Source organism: Chrysochloris asiatica, unplaced genomic scaffold (genome assembly GCF_000296735.1).
Source record: "Chrysochloris asiatica unplaced genomic scaffold, ChrAsi1.0 scaffold00037, whole genome shotgun sequence".
NCBI lineage: Eukaryota > Metazoa > Chordata > Mammalia > Afrosoricida > Chrysochloridae > Chrysochloris > Chrysochloris asiatica.
The window spans coordinates 22,084,369-22,102,205 of record NW_006408555.1 but is presented as its reverse complement, the minus strand read 5'-3'; the positions used below and the strand labels follow the sequence as shown (position 1 = coordinate 22,102,205).

General features: G+C 39.8%; 1 protein-coding gene across 1 annotated transcript in view; it reads left to right on the top strand.

Annotated features, from left to right (window-relative positions):
- The window catches only part of CDH1 (cadherin 1, type 1, E-cadherin (epithelial)), an 88,210-nt gene extending 71,139 nt beyond the window's left edge, over nt 1–17,071 (top strand). The window contains exons 10-16 of the mRNA XM_006860218.1: nt 635–879; nt 2,791–2,936; nt 10,366–10,590; nt 10,849–11,079; nt 13,650–13,780; nt 15,723–15,866; nt 16,862–17,071. Of these exons, the coding sequence (XP_006860280.1) occupies nt 635–879; nt 2,791–2,936; nt 10,366–10,590; nt 10,849–11,079; nt 13,650–13,780; nt 15,723–15,866; nt 16,862–17,071 (1,332 nt within the window). The remainder of the gene's footprint in view (nt 1–634; nt 880–2,790; nt 2,937–10,365; nt 10,591–10,848; nt 11,080–13,649; nt 13,781–15,722; nt 15,867–16,861) is intronic.
- Nucleotides 17,072–17,837: the final 766 nt, after the last annotated feature.

The window sequence follows — 17,837 nt, the reverse complement described above, 5'->3', positions numbered from 1 at the left end:
ATCTATGTTATAGTCTTGAAACAGAAACTTTTTTCTTTTCTGGAAACCCCAGGGTTTACTATTAAGGCCTTCAACCAACTGGATGAGGCCCATCCACATTATGAAGCACCTTGCATATGGTAGAAACTCAAACTATTAGCTTCTTTCTTCTGGTGATAAACAGAATAAAAAGAGAAAACATTGACATCAAATGTTGAAGTATTCCCTTTAGTTAGTTCAGAAATAAAGTCTCGTCTCTTGCTCAAAAGGAAGCCAAAGTTCTGGAAAGAACCCAGACTGTAAATGTCAATTGATTATAAATGTTGTTAAGTGCTGTCAAGTCAGTTTCCAACTCATATCGACCGTGTATAGGATTTCTAAGGAACAGCTTGGTGGATTTGAATTGTTAACCTTGTGGTTCACAGTCTCATCCTGCAGTGCCATGTTGTTATTGTTGTTAAGTGGCGTCGTGTCGGTTCTGACCTTGTATAGGGTTTCCCAGGTTTGACTGGTAAGCTTGAAACACCGGCCTTGCTGTTCAAACCGGCATTGCAGCCCAGCGCAATAACCCACAGCGCTACATGTAGTAGTTAGGAATTTAATTTAAAAAATATAATAAAGCGTATCCTCTTTTCCCCATTTTTCTGTACTCTAGGGCTTAGATTTTGAGGCCAAGCAGCAGTACATTCTATACGTGGCAGTGGAGAATGTGTCCCCCTTTGTGGTCACTCTTCCCACCTCCACAGCCACGGTGACTGTAGACGTGCTAGATGTGAATGAAGCGCCTATTTTCATGCCTGCTGTCAAGAGAGTGGAAGTGCCTGAAGATTTTGGTGTGGGCCGGGAAATTGCATCTTACACTGCCCGGGAACCAGACACGTTTATGAATCAGAAGATAACGTAAGTGTTTTCTGTACAAGTTACGACTGTTTCCTTTTTTTCTCCTTTGCATTAAGAACAGACACAGTAAAACGTACACCAGCTCAACAGCTTGTACACATACAATTGAGTAGCGATATCAATTACATTCTTGGAGTTGTACAACCATTCTTACCCTCTTTTCCTGGGTTCCTCCCCCTTTACACATTCATAAACTCACTGCCCACTGAAGTTCCTATCTGTTTGAGTTGGTGCTCTCAATTTGGTCCCATATAAATAGCTCTTAAAAGAGACTAATGCTTTACGGTAGGCAGTTTCTACTAGTTAAATGGAAACTATTTTCAGTTTTGAGAATTCATTGGCTGGACCAAGAGGCACTCAGATCCTTGGCCTGCCTATGGCATGACTGAAAAGAGTCTACCTTGATCGTACCTTGATTGAAGAGTGTTCCTGAACCTAAATTGTAACCTGATATTTTAAAAATAATTTAGTATACCCCATAACTGCATGATATTGAGGAGAGAGAGGATGACTTCAGGGGATATCTTTGGTTTAAGGTTTAAATATTGTCTCAGAGCAGTAGTTTTAGGCTTATCCACTCTCCATGGCTCCAGAAAGTCTATAGAGTTCGTGAGAGTTTGAAATTCTGTTCTGTATTTCCCTCCTTATGATCTGGATTCTTCTGTGGAATCTTTGATCAAAATGCTCTTTAATGGTAGTTAGGCACCATCCAGTTTTTTTTTGGTCTCATGGCAAGGACACAGTTGTTCAGGGAACCAATTAGCCACATATTCGATATCCTCCTCATATTCCTGACTCTTTCTTTCTTTGTTGCTCCAGGTGAGTAGAGACAAATTGTTGTGCCTTAGCTGGCTGCTTATAAGATTTTTTGGTTTTCTGTTGTTTTTTGGGGGGGTTGGGGGGTTGGGGGGAGGGTCATCTCTCTCTCTCTTTTTTTTTCTTTAATGTTTTTATTGTGAATTGAGTGATAGTTTACACAGGAGAACATCGGTTTTACACTCATTGTTTTATTTCAATGATTATAATTTCCTCTGTACAATATTTGCTTGTATTCCCTCTGTTGTTTTTTTATGGGGGGAGGTATACACAAAAACACTCAGGAATATATAATAATTTAAACAACCAAAGGGCACATTCTGTAAGCCTGCCTCCTGACCACCAGTACACAGCCTTTCTCTTTCTCTCTATGTTCTCATCTCTGCCTCCATCTCTGGTGTTGCTGCTTCTCTGGATAGGGTCCCACATTCCACTCGTGCTCTTCTCCCTAGATTGTCCTAGGGTTCTCTGTTCTGCTTGTAAGTTTTTAAGGCTTCAGGCACTACACTGTGAAGTAGGATGTAGAACAGAAATATTAAACATACTGGTAGGCCAGTCAAATGGGATTTCGCCTAAATACATGACTCTAACCTAAAAATCAAGGAACCAAATCTAATGGGGTGCTTGGTTGTACATAAACAGCCTCAGCAGCTACTCTTTTTTGTTTTTTCCTGGTTGTAAATATATTTGTTATAAAAATATTGAAGAAATTGGTAGAATTCTTCTTTCATCCTCACTGGCTTTAGTGGTTGGTGCGTAAATTCGAAAAATAGTGGTATTAACTGGGCTTCTCTGTAGGCACATGGATATTATCCTATCACAGACAGCGTTGTACCTCATGACTGACCTGGATATGTTCTTTTTGACAACGAATGCAACACCCTCTGTATAGAGGAAGCAAACTTGTCAAAATGTTGAGAATGAATGAATCTGGATGAAACATTTGTGCTCTTCTGACAAGTTTTCTTATAAGTTTAATAATTTTCAGAATAAAAAGTTAAAACATAGATAGAAAAATGAGAAGTGACTGTAGTGTTTCTCTGCTCTATCATGTTTGCAATTCCTATTCTTAAGCCAGAATTTGTGTCTTTTCAGGTATCGGATTTGGAGAGACGCTGCTGACTGGCTGGCGATTGATTCGGAGACCGGGGCCATTACCACTCGGGCTGAGTTAGACAGAGAGGACGTGGACCATGTGAAGAACAGCACATACACAGCCCTCATCATAGCTTTTGATGATGGTAAGGAAACCTCACTTGGTTCTTTGCTGCGTCATCCTACAGACTGACATGCCTCCATGCTCTCCACCCTTGTTTTATATTTATGACTTCATTCCTTTTCCTTTGTTCTTATTTAAGCAAAAGACACACCAATACATTCTCATTGTCTAAAATTCAAACAATTTGTTCCTATTAACCACTCTACATTGGAACCAGGCTACCTGAATTCATATTCCAAGTCCAAGTTGAACACTTCTGTAGCATTGGACTTACTAAATTTTTATGTCTTTCAGTTCTTTTTTACCTGATAAATTGGGGTGACACTGAGACACCTTCTAGGTTAATTTATCTGAAAATGCCTGGAATAGTATCTGCCAAACAGAGCATGCTGTATTAAGTACTACCACTTATCTGTCAGTTTGTCATACTGTGGTGGCTTGTATGTTCCTGTGATTCTGGAAGCTCTACCATGGTTTTAAATACCAGCAGAATCACCCATGGTGGATAGGTTTCAAGTAAGCTTCCAGATGAAGTCAGAATACGAAGGAGAGATGGACACTATCAAATATTTAGTCACTGAAAGTCTTGAGAATAGCAGTGGAATTCTTATTTAATGTTGAAATATGATTTAAAACACCAAAATATTGTCAAATATAGTGCCAGAAGATGAACCCCTCAGATTGGAAGACACTTAAAAACGTTGCCTCTTCAATGTAGAGTTGACTATGATTACATAAATGGAGTAAAGCCCTTGGGACCTTCATTTGCTGATGGGGCAGAACTCAAAATGAAAAGAAACAGTTGTTTCCATTAATAATTGGAACATGGAATATATGAATTAAGAATCTATGAAAATTGTAAGTTGTCAAAAATGAAATGGAACACATTAGTGAGCTGAAATGGACTAGTATTGGCCATTTTGAATCTGACAATCACATGATTTACTATGCTGGGAATGACAAATTGAAAAGGAATGGTGTTTCATTCAACATCAAAAAGAACACATCAAAATATGTATTTAAGTACAGTGCTGTCTGTGATAGCATAATATCCATATGTCTACAATAAAGACCAATTAATACCACTATTATTCAAATTTATGTCTCAACCACTAAAGCCAGTGATGATGATATTAAAGAATTCTACTAACTTATTTGGTCTGAAATTGATCAAATATGCAATCATGGTGTATTGATAATTACAGGCGATTGGATTGCAAAAATTGGAAACAAAGAGAAAGGATCAATAGTTGGAAAATAATGGCCTAGGTGATAAAAATTATGATGGAGATCACATGATAGAATTTCCCCCCGCCCCCAAGTTTTTATTGCGAATTGAGTGATAGTTTACATGGGAGAATATTAGTCTTACACTCATCATTTCATTGTAATGATTACAATCTTTGTGTGTTATTATTCAATATTATTTGCTTCCATTCCCTCTTTTTTTTGGTGATGGTGTTTTTTAAATTTTGTTTTGTTTGTTTTTTGGGAGGAGGGGTGCACACAAAAACACTCAGGAATATGTAATCATTTAAACAACTAAAGGACACATTATGTAACCTTGCCTCCTGGCTGCCAGCACTCAGTCTTTCTCTTTCTATAAGTCTAGAGTCCTCAGCTGCTCTCTCTCTCTCTCTCCATGTCCTCATCTCTGGTGTCACTGCCTCTCTGGATAGGGTCCACATTCCGCTTGTGATCTTCTCCTTTGATGGTCCTAGGGTCCTCTGCTCCTGGATCATAAGATTAACTACTTCCCCCTTTTGTTACAAAACTTCTACCTTTACAGTTGTGACAGTCACAATTAGTCATGATAACAGTTACTCACTATTGAATCATAAGAATCTTATCCCCTTCTCTTTTCACCAGACCCATCTAAGTAAGATGAAAACTATTCAGTTTTCATCTTACACTAAACCCCACATACTCTTACACTAAACTCCCTCTTGAAAACTTATAAACCAGTCATTTAGTGCCTTTATCATCACCTCATTTTAAGTAGCCAATGTCTAAGTTGCCCATCCCTATCAACCCTGTATACAGAGGGGATAGGAGTGATATTTGATGCGAAGACTCCTTCCTTCTCAGTTGGTATTTTTAGCTATTGTATTCATAAATATAGGTCAAATTCATCAAATTGTAGCAACTTACACTTGTTTCTTTTATCAAAAATTGTTGTGTTTAATATTCCTCTAGTTAAGGTCTGATCATCAAGGCTTGGTCAAATGGGTACTATCTGCAAGTTTGGTCATTCTTGGGCATCTCCCCTCACTACATATCAGCTGAATGCTTCACTCTCAGCTCTAGCCTTCTGTGGCTATGTCTTTGTTCATGGGCTCAGGAGTCCCAAGGTCCACATGATAGAATTTTATCAGATTAATAAATTCTGCATTGTGAATCTCTTTTTTCTTAAACAACATAAAAAAACAACTATATACATGAACCTCACTAGATGGAATATACAGAAATCAAACTGACTACATGTGTGCAAAGAGACAGTGAGAAAATTCCATAACATTAACCAATATAAGGCCAGGGGCAGACTGTGAAACAGACCATCAATTGCTCATGTGCAAATACAGGCTGAAGCTGAAAAAAATGAAAACAAGTCCACAAGAGCCAAAATATGACCTTGCATATATCCCACCTAAATTTAGAGATCATCTGAAGAGCAGCCTGACGACAAGAAGAGTTGTGAGATGACATCAAGAATTTCATACAGGAAAAAAGCAAAAAATCATTAAGAACACAAGAAAGAAGGAAAAGACCAAAATGGGTTTCAGAAGAGACTCTGAACCTTGTTTTCCAGCATAGAGATGCTAAAGCAAATGAAAGAAGTGAGGAGGTACAAGAGCTAAACAGAAAATTTCAAAGGTCAACTCGAGAAGACGGTATCAAATATTATAAGGAAATTTGCAAAGACCTGGAGTTAGAAAACTGAATGTCAACTTACAGTACTGAAGGATTCTATGGGTAAAATACTGAATAATGCAGAAAACATCAAAAGAAGATGTACCAAAAATAAAAACAGTCAATGTTCAACCATTTTAAGAAGTAGCATGAAATTAAGAGCCAATGATCCTGAAGAAAGAAGTCCATGGTGCATTGAAGGCATTGGCAAAGAACAAGGCGCTGGGAATTCGTGAAATACAAATAGAAATTTTTTGACAAACTGCGCCACTGGAGACACTTACTCATGTATGTCAAAAAATTTGGGAGACAACTACCTGGCCACCTGACTGGAAGAGATCTGCATTTGTACCCATCTCAAAGCAAGGTGACTCAATGGAATGCAGAAATCATTAGACAACATCATTGATAACCCCATGTGAGTATAGTTTTACTAAAGGTAATCCAAAAATGGTTGCAACCATACATTGACAGGGAACTTCCAGAGGTTCACGCCGGATACAGAAGAGGACATGGAATGAGGGATCTCATTGCTGACGTCAGATGGATCTTGGCTGAAAGTAGAAAATACCAGGAAGATGTTTACCTGCAAAGGCTTTCAATTTTGTGGATCATGACAAGCAATAGACAACAGTGCAAAGTATGAATATTTCAAAACATTAATTGTGCTCATGAAGAACCTGTGCATAGACTAAGAGGGAGTTGTTCAAGCAGAGCAAGTGAGCACTGAATGGTTTAATATTAGGAAAGGTGTGTGCCAGGGTTGTATTCTTTCACCATATTTATTCAATCTGTATGCTGAACAAATAATATGAGAAGTTGGATTAGAAGGGAAAATGTGGCATTAGGATTTAAGGAAGCCTCATTAACAACCTGCTATATGCAGTTTATACAACCTTGCTTGCTAAAAGAGAAAAGGACTTAAAATACTTACTGATGAAGATCAAGACCACAGTCTCCAGTATGGGTTGCACCTCAGTGTAAAGAAAATAAAAATACTCACCAATGGACCAATAAACAGCATCTACATAAATGGAAAAAAGATTGAAGTTGTCAAGACTTCATTTTCCTTAGATCAACCATCAACACACATGGAAGCAGTAGTCAAAAAACCAAACACTGTATTACATTACGCAAATTTGCTGCACAAGAGTGAAGGTGTCAGTATAAGGATTAAGGTGTGCCTGACCCGAGCCATGGTATTTTCAATAACCTCTTATGCATGCAACAGTTTGACAGTGAATAAGGAAGACTGAAGAAGAATTGCTGCATTTGAGTTATGGTGTTGGATGACAATGTTGAAAGTACCATGGACTGCCAGAAGAACAAGGAGATCTTTGATGGAGGAAGTACAGCCAGAGTGCTGTTTGGAACCGAGGATGGCCAAACGTCCCTCATACTTCGCTATACTATCAAGACTGACCAGTCACTGGAGAAGCATATCATGTTAGGTAAAGTAAAGTGTTGGGAAAGACCCTCAACGAGATGGATTGGCACAGCGGTGGCAGTGATGGGTTCAGGCAATTGTGAGGTTGGCCCAGGACAAGACAGTGTTTTGTCATGTTGTATATAGGGTCACTATGAACCAGTACCAACCTGACGGCACCTGACGACAACAACAACAACAACAACATATTAAGGGCTGTCTTTTCAATTATCATTATCATTATTAGTGAGATGTTGATTCTTCTAGTCTGTTTCTTATTTATTTATTTGAATACTTTATTGTGTTTTTTTTGTTTGTTTGTTTGTTTGTTTGTTTGTTTGTTTTTTAGTGTCTATTTTATAATGGTATGCCAGGGAAACCAAGATTCAAAAGACAGCCAACCATCTTAACATTTCCCCCCTTTTGCCCATTCCAACCCTGTCTCAATCCCTGTATCCCAGAGCCCTGTTGTTCCAAGGTTGTGCATACATCATTATTTACCTCTGTCCCACTTAGCCCATGCAAACCTGCCTAATTGTTCTCCCATCCTCCTTGTTCTTCCATTCCCCTCCCCCTTTTTGTGTATTGCCCCCCTCCCTAGCACCCAAACTATCCTGTGTCTATTCCCTACCCTGTGCTCCACCTTCCCCTCCCTCCCCTCCCTTCACCCCCCACATCCTGGTAACCAGCAAAGACTCCCCCTCCCCCCACTTTAGTATGGGTTCTTTTTCTTAGTCTTTTACAGTAGTGGTCCTATACAGTATTTCTCCTTTTGTGACTGACTAATTTCACTCATCATAATGTCCTCAAGGTTCATCCATGTTATGTGATAGCTTACAGCTTTATTGTGTTTTAAGTGAAAGTTTACACAGCAAAATATTTTCTTATATAGGTTTTTCTATGACATTGCTTGCTGTACCAGCAACGTGTTAGCATTCTCCACATTTCTACCCTGAATGCGCTGTTGCCATCTCTGCAGTTTACCAAACATGATATCCTTCTCCAGCGACTGGTCCCTACTGACAATATGTCCAAAGTATGAGAGATGAATGAAGTTTGGCTATCCAGCCTCCAAGGAGCACTCAGGTTGCACTTCTTCCAACACACAGATCTTTTGATTTTTTTTGGCAGCTCATGACACTTTCAATATTCTCCTCCAACACCATCGCTCAAAAGCATCAATTCTTCTATGGTCTTCTTTATTCACTGTCCAGCTTTCACATACATATTAAGTGATTGAAAATATCATGGCTTGAGTCAGGCGTACCTTAGTCCTCAAGCTGACATCTATACTCTTCAACACTTTAAAAAGTTCCTCTGCAGCAGATTTGCCTAATGCAATACGTTGTTTGATTTCTTGACTGCTGCTTTCATGAGTGTTGACAGTGGATTCAAGAAGAATGAAGTCCTTAACCACTTTAATCTTTTCTCCATTGATAAGAATGTTGTTTATTGGTCCAGTGGTGAGGATGTTTGTTTTCTTGACATTGAGATGCATGCATAGAGCAACACACATTTTTTGGTTGTTGAGATTGATTCTTCTGTTTCTTTTTTTCTCTAGTGATAGCTCCTTGGTATGGCTCCGTGGATCAGCACTGGACTGGGTTTCACAAGGTTAGCAGCACCCACCAGCTGCTCCTCGGAAACTCTATACAAAGTTGCTAATGAGTCAGAACCAACTCTGTGGCACTAACAACAACATGTTAATATTAGTGATGGTATTTCCTTGAGTATTTTTTTGCTATTACCATGTGATAGGTGCTACATTGAGATTTAAAAGAAATACAAACAGAAGTGTGTATGAACTTCCATATCTGTTTTTGACAAACAACTTGCATCCAGATAAATACCTCACATGTCATAGAAATGTGGAAAAAGGAGAACCAAAAAACACCGACACCATTGAATTGATTCCAACTCATTAGACAGTAGATCTACTCCTTAAGGTTTCCAAGTCTCATCTTTCGGCCACGTTGTGCTTGGTGGGAGCACACAAGCTCATCTTTCTCCCACATTGTGGTTGGTGTGTTTGAACCACCCATCTTGTGGTTAGCAGCCCAATGAGTAACCCACTGCACTACCAGGACTTCAGAGTAGCTTAAGTTTAATGGATGATTAAAAGTCAGCAGGAGGAGGAAGAAGGTGTCCTTGGTGTGACATCTTGGGAATAACATGAGTAAGGGGGTCATCAGTGTGGGAATGATTAAGCATGTTTACCTAAGACCCGATCCAATCTATGGCATTTTCAATTGCCTTATATGCATATGAATGCTGTACTATGAATAAGGAAGACCAGAAATGTAATTATACCTTTGAATTATGGTTTTGGTGAAGAATATTAAATAATTAAATTATATTAAATAATTCTGTCAGAAGAATGAGCAAATATGTCTTCGAAGAAATACAGCAAGAATACTCCTTAGAAGGGAGGATGAGGGAAATTCATCTAACATACTTGGAACATATTATTATCAGGGACCAGTGTCTGGAGCACACCTAATAAAGTCGAGAGTCATCAAAAAGGAGGAAGATCGTCAGCAAGAAGGATTGATAACAGTGGATACATAGCAATGGTTGTGAGGATGGTATAGGACCTGGCAGTGTTCTGTTCTGTTGTACATAGGGGTCACTATGAGTTCGAATTAGCTAGATGGTACCACCTGCCATCTAGATTCAACAATAACCCTGAAACTGTCAGAGACCTGCTCAGCTAAGGTCAGGAGGCTCCATCGGTGGGTTGGCTGAAAAGCCAGGATATGATTGGGCTCAAACTGATAGAAGATGATTGTTGTTAAATGCTGTTGAGTCAGTTCTGCCTCATAGTGATCCTGTATAGGGTTTCTGAGGAGCTACTGGTACATTTGAACTAGCAACCTTATGGTTAGTAGTCCAGTGCTTATCCTACAGCTCCATACCAGGATTCTGTAAATTAGGCAGTCATTATTCATGCTATGAGATTCTCCATGAAATTTCTTTTGTGGACAATCACTCCTACATGACTTACTTGTGTTTGATTCACACATTCAATGTCTCTACAACCTCTTCATTGATACAAGGTGGTGGAGATTAATTCATGTTCCTTAACTGTGACAATTCTTCTGTATTTTTCTCTTAGGTTCTCCAGTTGCTACTGGCACAGGAACTCTTCTCTTAACCCTCTCTGACGTGAATGACAATGGCCCCATACCAGACTCTCGAAATATGGACTTCTGTCAAAGGGACCCACAGCCTCATACCATAAAGATAATTGATCCAGATCTTCCTCCCAATACTTCTCCCTTCACAGCAGAATTAACGCATGGAGCAAGTGTGAATTGGTCCATTGAGTACAAAGATGCAGGTAGGTACTTCATTGTTAATTTTGGAAACTTTGTTTTGAATCCCATGCTTCCCCTTTCCTCTGTCAATTCTGAATTTTACCTCTCAACTGCCAAATGGTACTTGTTTCCTTTAATGCATTCCACCAAAGGTCCCTGTCCTTTGCTGTTGTTTGACTTTGTAATATACTACTCAGTAATCTAAAACCCATGGAACTTGCATTTTTTTATTCACTTTTGGCAAGAGTTCCATAATAGTCTTATTTCTGCTTTTTCTCCAGCGCGAGAATCTCTCCTTTTAAAGCCAAAAGTTCCTTTAGAGTTGGGTGACTACAAAATAAATCTCAAGCTCATGGATAACCAGAACAAAGACCAAGTGACCACCTTAGATATCCTTGTGTGTGACTGCAAAGGTGCTGTCAACAACTGTAAGAGGACTTCACCACTTGCCGAAGCAGGATTGCAAGTTCCTGCTATTCTGGGAATTCTTGGAGGAATCCTTGCTTTTTTAAGTAAGTACAGCTAGTAAATGTTTCAACCATTGACTTCTAAAATAGGCAAGATTATTTCCTATAAATGATTTTTTTCCCCTTTGTATTAGTTAGGATATAAGTTAAATAAAATAGAAGTTTTTGCTCCCTTTGAAGAGTTCAGAGGTAAGTGGTCTGAGACTGGGAAGGCAGCCTTTTTCCAGGAAGTTAAGAGAGAGCCTAGGTTCCTTCTCTTGCTCTTTCATCCCTCAGCAGAGTTTGAATATGCATACAAATTGCTTTTGCCACTCTAATCTAGTAGGTCTGGAGTAGGTCCTCAGATTTCAGCATTTCTAACCAGATCCCAGGTAATGCTCACATTGCTGATTCTTAGACCACAGTTGGAGCCGCAAGACCTTAGGGCTTTATCCTTCTCAGTAGAGTCAAAGTTTCTCACCACCACTTTCCCATTCCATCTTGGAGGGAGAGGAATGGTGGACAAAATGGAGGGCACATATCTGAAAGTTGCAAGTGTTACCTCCCACCATATCCCATGGGTCCCAGCCCAGACACATCTAGTTGCAAGGGAGTTTGGCAAAAGTAGTCTTCTAGTGGTCCATATGTCTGTCTGCCTCCATGACTTTATTTCTACTTCTGTCTTTCCTCAGTCACACCAACCACGCTCTTGTCTCAAGGCCTATGCCCTTACAGTTTCCCCTGACTGGAACACTTCCTGCAGATTTTGGGAAATTTAATGTGATTGGTTTATGATCCTGTCACAGGCCACATTTAAAATTACATAATAACTTGTATGTTGATCTTAGTGAGTCCAAGTAGTGTAGTGGTTAAAGCACTCATCTGCTAATCTAATAGCCGTTCAAACTCACCAAATGATCTGAGAGAGAAAGATACACAGTATCATGTGGACTGATTTCTAAAAGTGTTACAAAAAAGACAGCCAGTCTGTCTTTTGAACCTTGGTTTCCTGGTATACCGTTAAAAAATAAACAATTGAGGAGGAGAGAAGGAAATAGCCAGAAACATCACCATAGAAAGCTTGTAAGTCCATCTTTTGCCTATAACTGATTGGAATACCTAAAATGGAGCTACAATGTGCCCAGTGAAGGAGGATTCCTGCCGAGCCTCTGCATTACATAAGACCATAGGTAGAATCGTGAACCACATCCAGAATGTTCAGAGGTGGGAAATTTCCACTTGTAAGGACAAGCAGACCAGATTGGAGTAGCTAGAAGAACAGAAGACACTTCTTGAAAGAAAGACCAACAGGAAAAATACAAAACAATATAGGCAGTCCTACTGATTACTACAAGAACAAGCAAGTTTCTCGCCCTGGAGACATTAAGGCAAGTGGTCAGTTCCCCTCAGGGCAAACCCCCTTCCAAGACTAAGACTCAGTGGGAATACACACTCAGATTGGTGATCACATTCATCACAGATATGGGGAAATGAGGGAAAAACAGCAATGAAGCTGTGAGCTAAGCCCTACAACGTTCAATAGACTCCTGTGAACCCAGGTGGAGACCTGGTTGGCCAGCAGTGTTGGCAAGATCTGGATATTCTTGGGCCCAGAGTCAGTGACATAGCCACAGAGGACTAGAGTGGAGAGTGACACATCCAGCTGATAAGAAGAGAGGGTATATGCATAAGAACACCCACACTTACAGATAATACCCACTTGACCTGACTTCAATGACTGGATGATCAGAGCTCAACTAGAAGAAGAAAGGAGAGGGGAAAAAGAGAGTAATCGGATACAGTGGATTGAACTTGACCTATACCTATGGATGCAGTAGCTTAAAAGAGGGAACAAATCTTTACAGAAAGGATCATTCCCACCCCCTCCATACACACAGTAGACAGGGATGGGCAACTTGGACATTAAGTACCCAAAATGGGGGGGCTACAAAGGCAAGAAGTGACTGGGTTACAAGCTTTCAAGAGGGAGCCTAGATCCAGAGGGCGTGGAGGAAGGTAGACTCTCCACTGAGTAGTAGCCAATCTGTCTGGGCGGGGCTGATGAAAGGAGATGCGGATAAGTCTCTTGTGATACAATAGTGAATATTTGTTATCAGGACTGATTGTGAGGGTTGGAAATGTAAAGGAAGATGTTTTGTAGCAAAAGGAGGGAAGTGATTTACTTTGCAGTCTAGGAGCGGAGGTCCCTGGGACCATCAAGGGAGAAGAGTGGAGAATGGGACCCTACCCAGAGAAGCAGTGACATCAGAGATGGAGGCAGAGACTATGATGTGGAGAGATGGAGTGGCTGGGGACTTAAGACCAAGAGAGGGAAAGGGGCTGTGTGCTGATGACCCGGAGGCAGGCTTGCAGGGTATACATACCCTTTTGTTGGTTGATGATGCATGGAGGGAATTGTAACCATGGCAATGAAACAATATATGATAGGGTGAATGTAAAGCTAATGTTCTCCCATGTAAACTATCACATAATTCACAATAAAACATTAAAAAAAAAAAAAAAAAAAAGACAGCCAGTGGCCTTCTAGGAGACAGTGATGCACTATTGTCAGCTTCTTCTTGTGAACTTCTTTCCTATGGCTCTTCTCACTTTTTGCATTCTCTCTCCCACTCCAGTCCTGCTTCTGCTGCTCCTTCTGTTTGTTCAGAGAAAAAGAGTTGTCAAGGAGCCCTTACTGCCCCCTGAGGATGATACTCGGGACAATGTGTATTACTATGATGAAGAAGGAGGTGGAGAAGAGGACCAGGTGAGTTTTGAAAGCATAGTGAAAAACTTAATAGAAATCTTTATAAGTGGAAGAAGTGATGATGAAAATTCAGACATTTGGAATAGGTCTATGTCACTTATGTATTATATTTTTAAGGTCTAACCCAAGAAGATAGACATTGTCATTGACCATCAAACTCAGCATGATTACAGCTAATGTTTAACGATCACTTTTATTGAGCTGCACTCAGATGAGTAAACTGAGGCGCAGAGCAGTTAAATAAATTGTACAGGACTACACATTCTAGGAAGCTAGAATAGGTGGTCTGGCTTCAAAGCCTGCATAACTCATTTCTATTTTTTTTACCCCTCAGAAATGAACTTTAGTAAAATTATCTCTGATAAAATTTGTTTTCCCTGAGTGTCTTAGCTACACCAAACAGTTTTTTTGTGTTTGCTCTACTATTAATTTCCCCCTAATTTTAGCAATGATTATTACTTTGGAGTTTTCCAGGGAACTTTTGAGGATCTTAGAGATTTTCTTAATTAGAAAAGGAACCATGGGTCTTAGCATGGTCATACATTTGATTCAGGCCGCACATTGAGATACAATTTCTGAACTCTGATCTTGAAGAACCATTGATAAGAATTTCAGTGCTTGCTATATAGAGAATATGGTGGGTACAGAGAAATGTTAAGATGTGATTGAGATTTCAAGGAGCTTCTACGTCTAGTTGGATAACAGTTACTGGATCAGTAAACTGCTTCCACAATAATGCACAAGACTCTTCCACAAGAATCTCAGTGACACGCAAGATTTTTTTTTGTAGGTTAGCTGGAGCAACTTCTGATCTCATAACCCTTTGTAGGTTTTCTGATCTCAGCTGATCTAGACTGGGCAGTTCTGACTGGGTAATTCTAAATTACAAGTTGGGTCTAGGACTCTTCTATGCAATTATCCTCCTGTTTTTAATAGCAGGAAAGTGTATTTCAACCCTTTGCCTGTGTTGTAATCAGCTAGTATCCTATTGGCCAAAGCAAGTTAAGTGGCTGATCCTAAAGTAAGGGAATACACATGTACACTTAGTCCACTATAAGACCAAAGCAAGTCATGTGATAATATGTGACTTTGATAGTCTTCCCACAAAGGCAAGGGTAAGGGAGAGAGTTTTGAGTGCCATTGAGTTGGTTCTGACTCACTGGGACCCTGTATAGGATTTTCAAGGACTGACTGGTGGGTTTGAACTGTACACCTTGTGGTTAGTGGTTCGGTGTTTATCCTGCAGTACCACACCAGGACTCTGATCTTCCACATACACCCTATGCTAAGTTAGTAAGGCACCTCATACTATGTTTCTTTACTGTGGTATTTGTTGTTGTTGTTGTTAAGTGCTGCTGAGTTGGGTCCAACCCATAGGGACCCTAATGTATAGGGTTTCCGAGGCTGTGAATCTCTATGGGAGCAGAAGGCCTCATCTTTGTCCTGCGGAACCACTGGTAGTTTCAAACTAATGACTTTGAGGTTAGTAGCCCGACTCGTAACCACGACACTACCAGATAACCCTACCTGTGGTATTTGTTGGTATTTGTTGTTGTTAAGTTCCGTCGAATTCATTCCGACCCATAGCAACCCTGTATAAGGTTTCCGAGGAGCAGCTAGTGAGCTTGAACCGCCAGTCTTACAGTTCAAACGGCTTTGCAGTCTGACGCATTAACCCACAGCACCACACCAGGACTCCTGTGGTATTTAAGGTAGATTGAATACTTAGGTTGGGTAGACTAAATACTTCAACTTAGGTTGAAGCTGTCATTTTTTATGAAATAAGCTCATAATTATAAATATCATAGTTGCAAGGCTTCCTAGCCAATGCATTATCCAATACAAAATCTATAAACCAAATACTGTGTATTAAGCCTATATGTGATTGTTTATTGGCACTCCTTTTTTTACTGTTTGGTTTTCTTTTACCTTTTCTCCAAAGGACTTTGACTTGAGCCAGTTGCACAGGGGCTTGGATGCTCGACCTGAAGTGACTCGCAATGATGTGGCACCAACCCTCATGAGCATGCCCCAGTATCGTCCCCGCCCTGCCAATCCTGATGAAATTGGAAATTTTATTGTTGAGGTAAGTAAACAAAGTTAATATACAGCTCATCTTTATCCTCAGAAAGAAACAGCTTTTTATTGTCAAAACAATAAAAGAAGCTTCGTCAGGTTTTTTTCCTTTACCATTTCTTTTACTGCACTTCATGTCTGACCACCTTTTTTTCTCCTGATTCTTTTTTGGGTCCCATCCTAATTTCAGAACTAATAGCTCCTTGGATCGATCTTAGTTTATTTGTAATGTCTATTTGTTGAAATCAAGAATTGTTAGAAAGGATTTAGTAGAAATTAAAATGAATACTAGAGAGATTCTAAGTAGATCCAGTTTGGGCTCACCAATGGGTCTTTGCTCTCTGTGGTCTTCTTCTGATTGGGGTTTGATGATAAATGTGCATCACAGTTCTACCTGAAAGTCAGAAAAATGGCACCCATATTGTAGATGTGAGAAACTTACTCAACTGTTAATACCATTTAAATACATCGGAGTGTACTCACCTAATGTAAATAGATGACTATGTAGTCAGTCCAGGCCAGTGCATCAGGCACCTCCATTCCAGACACTGTTTTTTAATTATAAAAATAATGCCTTTGCTATTTTAAAAGCATAAATTATGAAAATGTGTATATTTTGAAAAGGCAAAGCAAAAATGAAGGAAAGCATTGTTTTTAGCCTCTGTCCATCCTTCTGTGTGTCATTGGCATCTGGCCTTGATTTGTGGACACTCTGTCCTGTTTGGCTGTTGCTTATTTCTCCCTTGCCTACAGTTAATTTGCCATTTGGGTTTCTAGGGGGAAAATTCTGTGTACTTTCCTATAACCTTTTCTTTTTATCAATAATATATTGTGTATGTTGTATATATTTGGTATTACCTGTAATATCGTGTTGGTATTAATTGCACCAGGCTGTTAACATCTCTTATGGAGGTTGAGGACACCAAGAAAAGGCAGTCTTGCCAAAGATAGCAGTTGTGTGGTTTCTTTCATTGAAAGATCCTGTTGCCCTTTCTTCCTGCTTAGAACTTGAAGGCGGCGGATAGTGACCCTACTGCTCCCCCTTACGACTCTCTGCTGGTGTTTGACTATGAAGGAAGTGGTTCTGAAGCTGCCAGTCTGAGCTCCCTGAACTCCTCGGAATCAGACCAAGACCAGGACTATGACTACTTGAACGAGTGGGGCAATCGCTTCAAGAAGTTGGCAGATATGTATGGAGGTGGTGAGGATGACTAGGGGACTCAAGAAAGAAGCAAGCGATCTATCCCTACACCCATGTGATGGGACTCACAGAAATAATGTCTCTGTTGGTTTTCAGTTCCCTTCTCTTGTGGTGAGTTTTTGAGGAAGAGAGACTGTGATCAGTTATGCCGTTAGGATAGTTAGATTTTCCAATTTATTGATTTAATCTCTGTGTTAGAAAGGTTTTGGCTTGTTTCCTGAGCCTTTTTTTTTTTTTTTAAACCCTTTTTATTTTTCTTTACATGATGATATTTAAAAGATCCTCAAATATCACAACTTCATTAACTATTTCAGCCTCAGGATCTTACCAACACCTAGTGTATTTCCTTAGGGGCTCTGTCTTAATTTAAAAGGAAGGGCCATTTGACCTATTCCTATTGTTTCGAATATAAGAATTTTCTCTTTGTTTTTATGAATTTGTATGCTCTTCCATCACTGCACTGGTGCCCCATGTTCTGATATCCACTCTTACTCCTATAAATTCTGTTGTACTGCCCCAGATGGGAATTCCCTATACAGAGATACTGGGCCCTGTCTGGGTAAGAGAGTTGTGTCTTTCTCTGGCTGTATCTCAACTGGGTATTGTGTACACTAAAGATTTTTGATGGTTTTTCTTTTTTATCTCCTGAGTACATAACTTGAAATGGGCACCTGTCCATTTACTTTGTTTAGCACAGGAGTGTTTATGATATGGATGCCATGTAGGGCACTTTGCTACTTAACAGAGAGCTTGGATCAGAAAATGTGGACAGTTTTCAGG